General features: G+C 50.3%; 1 protein-coding gene across 1 annotated transcript in view; it reads left to right on the top strand.

Annotated features, from left to right (window-relative positions):
* The first annotated feature begins 242 nt into the window (after positions 1-242).
* Positions 243-14755, top strand: part of Gltp (glycolipid transfer protein) — a 20457-nt gene continuing 5944 nt past the window's right edge. Inside the window, exons 1-2 of the mRNA XM_005344270.3 lie at positions 243-447; positions 14015-14073. Of these exons, the coding sequence (XP_005344327.1) occupies positions 345-447; positions 14015-14073 (162 nt within the window). The 5' untranslated portion in view covers positions 243-344. The remainder of the gene's footprint in view (positions 448-14014; positions 14074-14755) is intronic.

The raw sequence follows: 14755 nt of genomic DNA, 5'->3' as shown, positions 1-14755 counted from the left end.
ACAGGCTGGCTGGGTGCACTGCCTCACCTGGGCGCGGCTCACCTGGTGCCGGCCGCCCGCGCTTCCGCTAAGCTCCGCCCCCAGGCCAATGGCAGTGTGGTAGCGGAGGAGGCGAACTCCCATTGGCCAAATGGGCGCGGCGGTGTGTGCCTATTGGCCGATCCGCGGAGGGGCGGGGCGGAGTGCTAAATGGCTCCCGCCTGCGGGCGGCGCTCGGCGCTCGCTGAGAGGCGCGGGCGGAAGTGGCGACGCTGGCGTCCCGGGAGGCGGCGGCGGGCGGCGACAGCCCGGGCGCGGACGCCCTCGGTGCGGGCTGGGGCATCACCAAGGGCCTCGACCCCGAAATGGCGCTGCTGGCCGAGCACCTGCTCAAGCCGCTGCCCGCGGACCGGCAGATCGAGACCGGGCCCTTCCTGGAGGCGGTGGCCCACCTGCCGCCCTTCTTCGGTGAGTCCCCGCGCGCCGTCAGCCCTTTCCACCTGCCTAGATCTCTCTGCTCCTTCTCTTCCCTCAGACGAACCCCATCACTCCCTCTCATCCATCGCCCCCCAACATCCCTTACTATTCCACCACGGATATGCTGGCTCCCCGGAACGCCTTCATCCTCGGTTTCATTTTTCGTCCCTTTCAGACTGGTTCTCAATTCTCCCCCACCCTTAAAAGGAATAAACCCTGCCCTCCCCTCCCCAGCTTCACCCGACCCCAGATCAAAGACCACCATCACCTCCAAGGGCTTGAAGATGGAGCTGCAAAACTCAAGAACGCTTTTTAGAGGAAGTCATGAAAATGTTTTCCTCCCTCTAGGAAAAGGGCCAGGAGAAGGGAAGTGGGTGGGTTGTGGGGGTGATGTCAGCGGCAGGGTGCTTAGTTCGAATCCCTCCCTCCCTTTGGCTGGGCAAGGAGGAAGTCCTGTCCGCGCATGTCAAGTTGAAGAAGCTCTTAGGAGCACTGCAATGAGTCCCCAAGCCTGTTTCAGACCCTCTTCCTCCCCTCCTCCAGTCCAGGCCTTGTTGGAAAGTGGAAGGAAAACCGATGCCATCTGCCCTGCCCTTTGCCTTGCAGTCCACAAAGGGTGCAACCTGAGCCCTCCTTTCTGCTTGTGGGGACGCTCCCAGTGCCCTACCCTGCTAGCTCATTTGGTGACTTTGCAGGACAACACCAGCCCCCAGGTCAGAGTCCAGGGGAAACCTACACTCGGGCAGAGCCTTGAGGCTGCTTAGCTTGAGGAGGTTTGGCACCCACATGCATAGTCACTTGGTTGGCTCCTGGATATGATTCGGTCTTGGTCGGGGGCAGTAGTTCCCACAAGGGGTGTGTGGCCCTGTAGATTTGTTACCAGTTTTTCTCTTGAGCCTCAGAGTGACATGGAGGTGCTAGTCTAGGCTGGATATGGGGATAATTGAGGGCTTGTGAAGAGATGCTTCCTGTGGGAAGAAAGTCATGTATGAAGTTCTTGAATCTGATGTTGGGCCCCTTCCGTAGGTGTCTAAAATGGATGTTAGCTCTAATCTTGAATGCATTTGTCTGTGAGAGGCAAACCTGGAGCTACAACCTGAGAGCAGGGTCTCAGCTTCCTTAGCCACCGCTGTGCCGAGCACAACTTAGTAGGTCTTCCGTTAAACCTGTTTAGTGCACGAGACCTTGTCATCGGTATCTTGTCCGGAGATAAGATTGCATCTTCAGGCAGGGAGCTGCTGGCTTTAGCTTTGATTTTTATGACATTTTTTTTAAAAAAAATATACTTATTTATTTGCATGTGTTTGAATGCCAGGGGCTGGAGGACAGATTTCAGAAGTCAGTTCTTACCTCCCACCATGTGGGTCCTGGGAATCAAACTCAAACCATCCAGCTTTGCAGCAAGCTCCTTTACCTGCTGAGCCATCTCGTCAGCCCTGAAACACTGTGTTTTGTGTCTGTGTCTGTTTCCTTCTTGGATCTCTGAATAGTTTGCTAGTCAGAGCCAGGCAGAATATACTGGGGCCGGTGGTTCTCAAGTGAGGGTAGTTTTGTTCCTGCAGCTGTGTGGAGAGAGAGTTTTGTTCTTTGTAGTTGAAGGGGTGCTGAATGTCACAGGGCATTATCCAGGTCCCTCCAGACACCCCTCAATACAAAGAACACTGAAGCCCCGACAATGGCTCCATGGTGGTGATGGCATGGCTTCCCCGTCTGCACTGAGGTGGCATGTCAGCTCTGTACTTGGGGCACCCCTTTTGAGTATGGGCATCTGGCTGGTTTGGGAGGAGATGGGAGGAGGCAGCTGGAGCAAGGGCAGAGTAATGTCCCTCCCTCTCTGCTTCTGGTCTCAAAGGATCCTTGTCTTTGCTGCCGTCTTGGGCTGTGGATGTCACAGCTGTGGACAGAAGCACCATTTAGACAGACACTTCAGTGGGGTTGGCCTGTGAAAGGTTAACTGACAGGGGTCACCCTAGAGCCATTTGCTGTTTGCAAAAGAGAGTCACTCCTGGCACTTGTATAAAAGAAAACATTTGAGAGTGCTCTTCCTGGATGGTGCTTTCTACTGTGGACTCAGGTTTCAGGTCCACCCTGGCCTTGGAGACCTACTGTCAGCTCAAGGTGGGGTCTTAGTCTACATCTTTGGGGTGTCTCTGATTGCTTGGATGAGCTGGGCACAGTGCGTGTGGCCCTGGACTACAGCTGGTCTGGAATGATGGCCACAAGGAGCCTGAGAGGCATTGTGGGAACAGGTTTTCTCAAATCAGAGCAGAACCAAACAATGACTGCCATTTACATTTTTTTTCTTTTTTTAAATTAGACTTTTTTTTAAAAAAAACAAAATACCAATCCAAATTCCCACTCCTTTTCCTCCTCCCATCCCCTCTATACACCTTCCTACCCCACCCCCTCCAATCCTAAGAGAGGGCAAGGCATCTTGCCCTGTGGAAGGTCCAAGGCCCTCCCTACTACATCTAGGCTGAGCAAGGTATACATCCAAAGAGAACAAGATCCCAAAAAGCCAGTACATGCAGCAGAGAAAAATCCCAGTGCCACTGCCAGTGGCCCCTCAGTCCACCCCAGCCATACAGCTGTCAACCCCATTCAGAGGGACGAGCTTGGTCCTATTCCTGACTGCCATTTATAGGCACTAAGGATCTAATACTGACTTATCAGTTCACTTAGTTCCTTCATGGACATTTGTCTTGAAACCGGGGCCCTGTATCTCAGACTGGCCTTGAATCGACTCTGTAGTCACAAACTGTGACTCGGCCACAGTTTCCAAGCTTCTGGGGTTACAGGCATGCACCACCATATCCGTTTCAGGAACCTATTGGTTTGTTGTTGTTGTTTGTTTGTTTTGTTTTCTGTGTTAAGATTCCACTCTGTGCTGGAACTCACTGTGCAGCCCAGGCTGGTCTCAAATGCGGTTCTCCTGCCTCAGCTTCCAAATGGCTGGAATCACAGATGTGAGCTATCCTCTTGGCATCTCACAGCCTTTTGAAGTAGAGTTTTTAAAGAGCAGCCTTCTGCCACTTGAGGATATTTTCCTTCTAGGGTCTTCCTTCTGTGTCTTTTTTTTTTTCTTTTCTTTTTTTTTTTGTTTTGTTTTGTTTTGTTTTGTTTTTCGAGACAGGGTTTCTCTGTGGTTTTGGAGCCTGTCCTGGAACTAGCTCTTATAGACCAGGCTGGTCTCGAACTCACAGAGATCCGCCTCCTTCTGTGTCTTTGAGAGAGAGAAAAATGTTCAACCTCATTTTTCATCTAACTGCATTTAACTACATAGTGAGGCTGCCTTCCTACATCCCTTGTCATACCCGTAGTGGCTTAGGATTCTATTTGGATGTGACCGCAGTTTAACAATCCCTCGTGCCGGACTCCCACGCTGTGGTCGACAGTGCTGCTGCCAATATCTCCAGATCTCTTTCTCTGCATAGTTCTTTGGACCTGTTGGAACAAACACCGTAACTCCTCAGGGTGTAGCCTGGGACCATTGGCTGGGCTTGGTCAACACCGATTCTCTCTGCTCCTGTGGGCATGGGCTACATGTCAGCCTGCTCCTCTGGTTTACAGCATCCCTTTGGGGGTCACCCTGCCTCTGTATCTCTAGCCTGAATTCTTCGGCTCATGCAGGTCTTCCCGTATCCACTTAGAGGCTGGTCCTTTACCCATCTTTTTTTTCTCCCCTCTGACCCAGTAACTGGATCTCCTGACTGATCAGTTACAAGACTGACCTGTGACTCCTGCTCACTTATCTTTTACGTCAGTTATGCGGCTGCTCTCAACCCAGGAGGCTGATGTTCCTCCGTAGCTAGAAGCCACAGTGGTTCCCTGATGTGCTCTCCTGAAATCTGTGTTGCCAGCTTTCTGAATGACTCCCAGGCCCACAGATGGCTTTGTGCCACCTTCCCCAGAGTGATCCTTGTGCCAGCCTTTCTCCTCACTCTGCATACCATTCTTCTCGCCCACCCACATACCTCCTTCCTTTTGTCTGGCTGGAGTCCACACGTCCTTAAGGAATTGGCTTAGCGATAACCCTACCCAGACAGTCATCCTCCTCCCTGTGCCTCCTAGAACCTATTGTGATCTGTGGTTCTGAGTAACTTCAGTGCCCACGACTCTGCAAGCTGGAACATTTGCTGAGTGTATCCTTTTGTCTTACTTATTTTTTAGTATTTTGAGGCCCTTAGTAGCCCAGACTGACCCTGAATTTGTGACATCCCTACCTCAGCTTCCAGAGTGCTGGTGTTATTAATATACACCACACTTAGCTGCATGAAAGGGGTTTTTTTTTTGGGAGGGGGAGGTTGTTGCTTTTTGTTTTTCCCATTTCCATTCTTCTAGGTTCTTGCAAAAATGCTTGGCTTTTCTTTTCATATTAAAATACATGATTAAATCAGAAGACATAATCTTTGTACATCCTACACATGTGGCAGGCATTACTAATCAATCACAATTCTTTTTTCCCTTTTGAGCTTAGATACAGCCTCTACATCTTTCTTAGAATAACCACTTTCTTAGTCAATTAAAGTTGGTCCATGAGGTGACATCTATGACAACTATTAGCTGTCATTGTCTCAGGAAAAGTCTGGGATGGAAGAGCGCAAGGCAATGATTTCTGCTACTCATTTGAGGTTTAATACTGGGAATGTGTTTCCTTTATTTGTGACTCTTAGCATAATTAAATCAGTGTCCTTGGGAGCTGGCCTTGCCAGTGCCTGGTACACTTATCTCTAGGACACTCCTCCGAGCAGCAAGCCCTTCCTGGACTGAGGACCCTTGGCTACAGCCCTGCCGTGTTTTACATGTCTGTTGAGGGCTGTTTGCATGTTGACTCTTGTGAAAGAGATGCAGGGGGATTGTGCTCCCCCTCCGCTCCAGCAGGCTGCTGATATTTTAGTGGTGGAATGTTGAGAGGTGGACTCTACACAAAGCCCAGGACATAGACTGTGCTGGCGTAAGCAGCACTTGGAAGAAGAAACGGTGCCCGGAAGGGACATAGAGCCGAAGAGGCACTTCCGGTCCTGGTTTGTTCAGCTTTAAAGTCCTGCAGTGGCCTGGCATTAGAGGGAGGCATTTGCAAATGTGTAGCGAGCAGGCATGGTCAGCCCTGCCTAGTTCTGGTTCTCCTGGCTGAGTGAGTGCCTTGGGAGGGGCCCTTGCCAGTCTGTAGGATGGCTGCCTTTGAAGTGCAGAGGGGAGCAGAGACTTTGGATCTAACTGGTTTCCTCCCATCCCTGTGCCCTGAACACCCAGGACAAGTGAGTGGAAAGAAACTCGGACTTTCCCTCTGAGCCCCAGGAGGTGACCTCACAAGGTGATGATGGTGCTTGATGCCCAGAGTCACCCCACCTTTGCATGGGTGAGGCTGCCAGAGTGCATGCAGTCCAGCCCTTGGGAAATGGCTCAACCGCAGAGAAAGCATTCCTGAGTCTGGGTGACGGACTGCCAGGGCCCAGGGCCAACCATTGGCTGCTTCAGTCTGAGAATCATCCAAGTGCAGCTGAGAGCCATGTGGAGTAGGTCTGGGCCCCTGGTGTCACCCACTTGCTCACCCTGGCCTTCTGAGATGGCTTATCGGTCTTTCTCTGTTCAGGACATCTGGTTCTGAGGTTCGGGCCTGGTGCCTGGCCTCTGTTAGTGTGAGAGCAGAAGAGAAAAGGAAGTAGCTAAGTGTGTGACTGAGCTTACAGACATCCTCATCTTCTCACCTGGTTTGCAGAGGGATAAGGCACAGCGCTGGGAATCTGTTAGGGACAGTAGTCAGGCCCTTCTGTGACGTTCCTGGCAGAGTATAGGTGGCCTAGGCAATGTCCAAATGGGAGATCTCCTGGCCCAGGACCTTGTGAAACACATGTATGCCCCACCACAGCTAGCCTGACCCCTTTAAGATGGCTCTCGGGGGCAAGCGTGGGAGTGGGTGGAAACTCGTTTCTAACCCTTATGAAGGAAGTAAGAAACAAGGGAATTGGGGTAGGGTTTCTTAAAGAGGACCTTGAGGATGCAGCCCTGGCACAGGGCAGGCAGCCCTGCTTCTTCAGACACAGCTGTGTTCCCTGAGAAGTCCTCTTCTGGACAAAAGCGTCCTGAGCTGCTGTATGGTGGGGAGGGGAAGCTGGTGTGATGTGACAGTGTTAGAACTTGTGGGGTGGAAGAGCCGGCTGTGGTCTTAGGTTCTATTGTTTCTGGTTTTAAAATGGCTTTGTGAGTCTCCCTGCTTCTGTTACAGCCTTATTCAGCCCCCTTTCTCTTTACTGTTACAATGTAGCTAAGCTTCCTAACCGCTTCAGGGACCAGCAGACTGGGTGTGCCCCAGGCAGTCAGCTTCCCCAGGCTTCCAAGTGTTCTCTGTGCTGTCCTCCAAGAACATCCCTTGACTCCCACCCAAGCCCCCTTTGTAACGCTCTTGCAGTTGTGTCCAGATGATTTCTGTTGGCTTTTCCTCTCCAGTCTGTCAATATTTCCCCATCTCCGATTTCTTCTTTACTCCTTCCCATGTTGTGCATGCTAGGAACGTACTCCACCGTAGATCCAGTCTCCGGCTTCCCCAACAACCAGGGTCATTGTTTTCTGGATTTCCTTTCTGGAAAACCTGACTGTTGAGAAAGATGATGCTATACTATGTAATAAATATAATAAATAAATAAGACATTTATTTATTTATTTTTATTGTTTTTAATTGAACTATATATTTTTCCCTGCTCCTCTCTTCTATCCTTTTCCATGATTCCCACACTCCCAATTTACTCAGGAGATCTTGTCTTTTTCTACTTCCCATGTAGATTAGATCCATGTATGTCTCTCTTAGGGTCCTCTTTGTTGTCTAGGTTCTCTGGGATTGTGAATTGTAGGCCGATTTTTCTTTGCTTTATGTCTAAAAGCCACTTATGAGTGAGTGCATATTATATTTGTCTTTCTGGATCTGAATTACCTCACTCAATATGATGTTTTCTAGATCCATCCATTTGCCTGGAAATTTCAAGATGCCATTATTTTTTCCTACTGTATAGTACTCCATTGTATAAATGTACTATTTCTTCTTTATGCATTCTTCAGTCAAGGGGCATTTAGGTTGTTTCCAGGTTCTGGCAATGACAAATAATGCTTCTATGAACATAGTTGAGCACATGTCCTTTGAGCATCCTTTGGGCATATACCCAAAAGTAATATTGCTGGTCTTAAGGAAGGTTGATTCCTAATTTTCTGAGAAATCACCATACTGATTTCCAAAGTGACTGTACCAGTTTGCATTCCCACCAGCAATGGAGAAGTGTTCCCTTTACTCTACATTCTCTCCAGCATAAGCTGAATAAGACTTTTTATTGAGGTACCCTGCAGGAACTGTGCTGAGCCTCTCCTCAAGATGGGATTCATCATTACTCTTATTTTACTAATGAGGCAACTGTAGCTCAGAGACATTGGCTAATTTCCCCAGGTTACACAGCAAGTCAGATTTTCCCAACTATACTTACAACTTAAGGCTGGCTTTTTGGGGGGACAAGATCTCTCTATATAGTCCAGACTGGCTTGGAGCTCACTATGTAGACCATCAGGAATAGCCTCAAACAGTGCAGAGAGACTAAAGGTGTGTGTCACTACCCCTGGCCTCCAGACTGTTATTAAAGAGGGCCACAGTGGGCAGACAGTGTGCAGACGCAGCGTGGTTCTTAAAGGTGATAATATAGAGCAGAGCCAGCCTTAGAGTGTGGCCATCCTCTGTGTTCTCCCCTTCCGAAATGGCCTGTGGCCTGAGCCTGGACACCCCTCCCCAGTTAATAAAAGATTCATCTCCATCAGCTGTAATCTGAGCCATCCATTCTGATCTTGTAACTCAGGACCTGTAACATTAATCTGCTGGGAGTGTCTAACAAATTTTATTATCTGGCTATGAAAAAAGGCATTCCCAGCAGAACCTCGCCACACCACATAGTGTCTATTGCCACATAGTGACCACTCCTTGGAAATAAGTGTTCAGGGACTGAGTTAGGTGTGTCTCACCAAAAGCAGAGTCATCTGGTTCCTCCTGTGTTTTCTCATTTACCTGTGCCAGGGCCTGGACATGTGGCTCAGACTGGGCTTCAACCCTCCATCTTCCTGCCTTGGCCCCTGAGAACTGGGATGACATTTTGTTCTTAAATGAAAATGATTTTCTGAGAGGAAGTGGTTGGAGGGCTGGCACCTCTCAGGACATGGCTAATCTCTTATTTGTTGTTCAGTTTGGGACAATGGGAACACACTTTGTTGTGATAGACAGAGCTGCAGGCCTGTAATTCTAAGGCCTGGGAGGTGGAGGCTGGGGACTTAGGAGTTCAGAGTCGTCTTCAACGACAAAGGAAGTTCAAGGCTAGCCTGCATACCTGCATACCTGAAGTATTGGAGTTTACTTCCAGAACCCAAGTAGAAAGCCAGGTGTGGTGGTGCACGCTTATAATCCCAGTGCTGGGGAGATTGGGACAGGTGGCTTCCTGGAGCTCACTGGTTAGCCAATCTAGTTCACTTAACAAGCCACAGGCCAGTGAGAGATCCTTATTGTATCAAAAAGATGGAAGATGGCACCTGGGGTTGACCTCTGACTTCCAAATGCCTGTGCACCCACATGACCGTACACACGAATAGAGAAGAAAACAGTAAAGATGTTTGGAATGCCTGTGACGGAAATTTCCAGATGTGTGCTGTGCTCTTTTCTGGAGAGGGAGAGCAGGGACTACTCAGTCTCACTAAGTCACCCAAGCAGGCCCCGAACTAGTATTTCCTGCCTCAACCTCCCAAGTGCCAAGTCTATGGGCATACACCACCACGTCGTGATGCTGGAACCCAGGGCCTTGAGCGTGCTTGGCAAGCACTGTCTGTAACGCCCAGCCACACCCTGGCTGCGCTGAGTACAATGACCCGAGTTCAGCTGTGCTGAAGGAGGAAATGATCTGGGTGGTATGTAATGACAAGCTGGCTGGTGGACAATTCTGCTTCCTGGGCAGTGGCAGCCCTTTGGGCAGTGGTAGAGACCCAGGCAGGAGGCCCTAGTCCCCAAAGGGGACTTCCTCTCCTGGCTTCCATTTTCTTTTGTTTTGCGAGTAGTTTTGACAGCTTACTCTGTGTTTTCCCAGCAGCTACTGGATGCTGCTGGCAAAGCAGGAGAAAACAGCCATCAACAACCCAGAGGTGCTTTTAAAAAGACTGAAGACATTCAGTATAGTGCCCCATGGTGAAGGTCTGAGGGAGCCTGTGACATCACCAGACCACCCTTTATATTTTTAAATGATGACCCTTTTTAGAAAGTTACAGATGGCTTGTTCCATTTGTGGATTTGTTTTAATTCATGTGTATGTGTGCCTGAATGTGCTACATGTATAGAGGTACCCACAGAGGAAGTCAGATCCCCTGATACTAGTTACAGGAGTTTGTGAGCCACCTGACAGGGGTGCTGGTTACTGCTCTCAGGTCCTCTGGAAGGGCAGCAAGTGCTGTTAGCTTCTGATCATCTCTGCAGCCCCAGTGTTACATTTTAAATAAATGCTATCCAGTGGCTGATACATTCACAAAATTACTTAGTTGATGGAAAGGTCTCCATGTTAGTTGTATTTTCTTCATCACTGTGATTAAGCATCTTTTTATTTCACTCTTGAATTATTCATTGTAAAGAACTTTTTTCTTATTGTTCTGTAAATACTCTTTATATATTTGGGATAATAAACAGCCTTTATTTTCTCTGCTTCCTGCTCCACTTTGTTGATGGCCTCTTATAAGAAGCTCTTGGGTTTTGTAATCAGATTTATTGACCTTTTCTTATGCCTTCTGGGTTGAGAAAAAAAGCCTTTATTAGGCGTAAGAGGCCTTTCAGCGGTGTTCTAAAAAGTCAGAGCTTTTCCGAAGCAGCTTGCCTGTTGGGGTTGGTTGTGTGACAACAGGAGGTGGTGGCACTGTGGGCCTTCCTGTTTTCAAAGGCAGCTCCCTTCCTTCTGTGGGTTACAGGACAAACTGGAAAACCATGCAAGGCCCTCTCCCTCCGGGGCCGGGCGGGTTGATGGCAGTTAAAAGAAGGCAGAACGAGTTTGAGGGAACTGCGGAACTAGTCAGACAAGAAAGGTGGTTGTGGGCAGACTGCGCTCTGGGACAGCGGTGAGGCTGACAGGCTGTGGGAACCAGCACAGGTTTGACTCTTAGAAAGGCCACCTGAGTGTGGGAATTCAAACCATGCTTTGGGGTTCCTGCCCCAGCACTGTTCTGAGTTCACACCAGCAGATGTATCCTAGAAAGCTAACGTGGGGTGCTTTGGCGCTGTCACCCAGCTCGGGCCACTCATTTGTCCTCTCTAAGTGGCCCCGTGTAAGCCATAGGAAGCAGACCCCAGCCCACCATACTCAGAGTTCTCTGGACTGCAGGAAATGAAGGGTTCATACTCAGAGTTTCTCAAGTCACTTGTCAGAGTCACAATTCACACCCAGAGCCAGCTGGCTCTGACATGACACTAACCACAAGTGCCCAGCTTCTAGGTGCTACTGGCCTGTTTGGCCTACAGCACAGGGCACACTGTCCAAGCCTTTCCTGTCCTCCACCTGGGGTCACCCTGACCCCACACTCCCATCTCTTTTTGTCTGGGATAAGGTCTCACCGTGTAGCCCAAGCTGATCTAGAACTCATGACCCTCCTGCATCAGGCTCCAGCATGCTGGGGTGACAGGCTAGGCCCACTCTCTTTCTTAAAGTCCCTCATGGAGCCTGCAGTCCTGCCTCAGCATCTGCCTCCATCCACTGCACCCTTCCCCCACAGCAGAGCGGGCACCCTGGCCTGGGCCCCAGCTATCAGTCACACACACAATGATGGCTGTGGGGACAGCGCCTGCTGAGCACAGCGGCTTTGTGAGCCTCACGAGCACTGTCAGGAGAACGGCAAACAATAAGCCTTTCTCCTGTCAACAGGGCGGGGCTCAGTGCCATACCCTGGTTGTGTCATACGTTAGACCACGGCTGCCCACACTCTGCCATCCAGGCCGGCTTCCTGGCATCTCCCTGTGAAGGCTGTGGTTGATGAACACTCAGCACCTGCTATGTACACAGTCCGTACCTGCCCTGCACAGCAACCCTGCCCTGCACGGAGACCTAGTCTCACTTTTCAGGGAGAAAAGCTGAAGCCCAAGTTGCTTCACAGACCCTCTGCCATCTTGGGTGGCTGGGTGCTTAAAACTAATACTTGGAGCCGAGTGGTGGCACATGCCTTTAATCCCAGCACTCGGGAAGCAGAGGCAGGCAGGTCTCTGAGTTTGAGGCCAACCTGTTCTATAGAGTGAGTTCCAGGACAGCCAAGGCTACACAGAGAAACCCTGTCTCAAAAAAACAAAAACAAACAAACAAACAAACAAAAAAACCTAATACTTGGGGGTCATCTGAACTATAATAAGAGTGTAGACAAAGGGGAGGGGAGAATGGTGCCGTTAGTAAAGTATCTGCTGTGCCATAAGGCTGAGTGTGGATGCCTGGCACCCAAAACAACACCTGGGCTGTCTGTGTCGGGTGGGGAGTGGCGTGCAGACAAGAGAACCCCTAGAGCTTGATGCCTGTCCAGTAAGTGAGCCTGGGCTCAGTGAGAGGCAAGGAGAGTGGTTAGGAAACACACCACTGTTGACCTCTGGCCCTCAGTGCACCTGCACAAAAGTGTGGAGAAGAGCCTGCCGGGGGGCCAGTTTTTCAGACACCACGGCCACAGTACACAGGGGCAGACCCTCCATGAGGGACTTCAGTGGGCGGGATGTGGTGAAACACACCTGTCATCCCAGCGTTTGGAGGCAGGAGGACCGTGGTCTGTACACCACGATCTCAGATAGAGAAAAAGTGAAAAGCGTGTGTACAGCGGGGTTTACACTCTGCAGAGGTTTGGAGAGTTTTGCTCGGTAGTGAAGCCTGACCCTAGAATTGGGGAGCATAGACTGATCAATGCCTCTTTCCCAGCGTTTGACTCACACTGGGCACCCTGGTAAGTAGGTCTGGAGAATTTTTCTTTTAAATTGATTTTTGCATTTACTCATATGAGCATGCATGTGTGAGCCATGACGACTGAGTGGGGGTCAAAGGACAACTGTGGAAATCTGTTCTCTCCTTCCACCATGTGGGTCCTGGGGACTGAATGTGTAAGTCGCCACTGGGCCATCTCTCGGGCCCATAATTTAATTTTTTGGTGATGAGGGTCCCACTCAGGACCTCACACATGCTAGGCAGGGGCTCTGCCTCCTCTGCACTGAGCTGCACCCCCAGCCTAGGTGCATCATTGTTTCTTGTTTTCTTTCCAGAGACTCTGCTTTGTAACCCAGGCTGGCCTCAAACTCTTGGTGTTCCTGTCTCTGCCTCCTAAATGTTGGGGTTACAGGTGCATGCCTGTAGCCAGGGTGGTACATCTTAAATCCTGATTTCTGATCCGTGTGCAACTCACATGGAGGAAACAGACATATGGTCCAGGATACTTGCCCCATGGAGGGATATCAGGCCCATCTCACTACCACCTAGATAGTCCATGTCCTCTTCCATGTCCCTCTGTGTCTGGGATGTGTCATTGAAGGTGCTTTCAGCACACACTTCTTCATGTTAGCAGTGAAAGAGTATTCCAGATGGCCACCCACGTGTGCTGGTCACCTTCAGTGGGATTTGACCAGCAGTTCTTCTCTTGAGGTCATTCACTGAGTCCTTAGGCCCTTGTCTGCCTCCATGGCAGCAGGATCTCTCTTCTGTGGTACTGGTACCTACTTCTGCCTACTATGGTGTCCTTGTGCCCTTGTTCTGAATCAGACTTATCAAGCCCACTTCCCAGCAGGGAGAAGGTGGGTATCAGGGGAGCAAGGCAACTTCACTTAGGTTCTGAGGGTGAGGGCAGTACTGGAATGTGACCCCTCCTCTCTGAGCAGCTTTTGCTGGTATGATATTCTGGCTGCAGGTGCTGCCGGCTAAGAGGAGCAAAGCATGGGGAGGGGAAGAGTCAGGAACACAATTCACATCCCACATGGGGCCTGGGGTTCCAAGCATACATGGCAGGTGACTCCTGGTCTGCCTGTCACCTGCTCAAAGTTGTCACTGTTTGTACTGCACTCCGTTCTACTAGGATCTGCCAAGAAAGGTTCCCTCCTCCACATGGAAACACTGTGGCTCCAGGGAGAACAGAATGTGTGTCTATGGCTGCTTGTCACACACCTGCCCGCTCACAAGATGGGAAACTTGAAGCTCAGATGACGGGCAGTGTAGGGGGGAGGGCAGAAGTCAAGTCTGAGGTCTCATGATTGCCGGCAGGACAGTGTAGGTGGAGCATTTCCAGCACTGCAGAGAGTTCTCTTGGATGGGGCAGTGCTGGGGAGAGCAACTCCAATAGCCTCAGAGGCCCTGACAATCCACTCTCATCCAGAGCCCAGCACCCCGTGAATTCACTTGGCCACGGGACCTTCCGAACACCTATAAATGATTCTTCCTGGCCCCTAAACACACAGTCTTCCATGTGTGGAAAATGGCGGTTTTCCATGGCCTGTGGTGGTTCTGAATGCCATCTTGGTTGGGAATCTAAATCTCTCTTCTCATTCTGTTCCCAGATTGCCTTGGGTCCCCAGTGTTTACGCCCATCAAAGCAGACATAAGTGGGAACATCACTGTAAGTACATCATCAGGCATCTGAACCCACCCCTGCCAGGTGCCAGGCTGAGTTCAGGGAAGAGGACAGAGACTGTAGAGTCCTAGCCCCTCGCCTGCTGGACCAAGGTTCTCAGTGCCCCCTTGCGAGCACACAATCCAGGATCGTCCAGATACTCTGCTACCCACTCCACCAAACAAGAACTCCAGAGATGGGGCAGGCCTGATTTAGGACCCCTAAACCCATGTCAAAGTATCACTGGGCAGCACAAGAATAATCCTGGTGCTGGAGGAGAGAGATGGGTCCCTGGTGGTCATTGGCCAGCCAGTGAGAGGCCGTACCTTAAAAAAACTAAAGGTGGGGCTGGGCGGTGGTGGCATATGGTTTCAATTCCAGCACTCGGAATCCGAGGCCAGGCTAATCTATAAAGGGAATTCCAGGACAGCTAGGACTGCTACACAGAGAAACCTTGTTTCGAAAAATCAGAACAAACAAACAAATAAATATATAAGTGAGTAAAGGTGGAGGGCTGGTGAGAGGGCTCAGGGGTCAAGGGTGCTCGCTGCTCTTTCAGAGGCTTGGAGTTTGGTCCCAGTACCCACACTGGGCAACTTAAGATCCTTTAATGCCATTTCCAGAGATCTAGTGTCCTAGCCTCCATTGGTACTCACACACACACACACACACATGCACACACACACAC

This window comes from Microtus ochrogaster, chromosome 2 (genome assembly GCF_000317375.1).
Source record: "Microtus ochrogaster isolate Prairie Vole_2 chromosome 2, MicOch1.0, whole genome shotgun sequence".
In the NCBI taxonomy this organism is placed as follows: Eukaryota; Metazoa; Chordata; class Mammalia; order Rodentia; family Cricetidae; genus Microtus; species Microtus ochrogaster.
This window is presented reverse-complemented; position numbering and strand designations above follow the sequence as displayed.